Source organism: Tupaia chinensis, unplaced genomic scaffold (assembly GCF_000334495.1).
Source record: "Tupaia chinensis unplaced genomic scaffold, TupChi_1.0 Scaffold146187_1, whole genome shotgun sequence".
In the NCBI taxonomy this organism is placed as follows: domain Eukaryota; kingdom Metazoa; phylum Chordata; class Mammalia; order Scandentia; family Tupaiidae; genus Tupaia; species Tupaia belangeri.
The window spans coordinates 1,315,513-1,315,823 of NW_006206042.1; the positions used below are offsets into that span (position 1 = coordinate 1,315,513).

At 66.2% G+C, this 311-nt stretch overlaps 1 protein-coding gene across 1 annotated transcript in view; it reads left to right on the top strand.

Moving 5' to 3' along the window:
* The window catches only part of IGSF9 (immunoglobulin superfamily member 9), a 25,584-nt gene that overhangs the window by 23,701 nt on the left and 1,572 nt on the right, over positions 1-311 (top strand). The window contains exon 19 of the mRNA XM_027768440.1: positions 1-202. This exon is cut by the window's left edge and continues 701 nt beyond it. Within this exon, the coding sequence (XP_027624241.1) occupies positions 1-202 (202 nt within the window). The remainder of the gene's footprint in view (positions 203-311) is intronic.

A 311-nucleotide genomic window follows, 5' to 3' on the forward strand; every position in this document is an offset into this window, starting at 1 on the left:
CAGGCCTTCTCCCTGCCGCCCCTCGGGGCAGCCTCACAAGCCAGAGCAGCGGGCGGGGCAGTGCTTCCTTCCTGCGGCCTCCCTCCACAGCGCCCTCTGCAGGGGGCAGCTACCTCAGCCCTGTCCCTGGAGACACCAGCAGTTGGGCCAGTGGCCCGGAGAGGTGGCCCCGAAGGGAGCATGTGGTGACAGTCAGCAAGAGGTGAGGGCAGCCCCTGCCTTGCTGTCCCACACCTCCCCACCCTTGTCCCAATCTCCCACACCTGCTCTGCTCGCATCCTACCCTGAGGCCATATCTTGTCCCCTTTTAG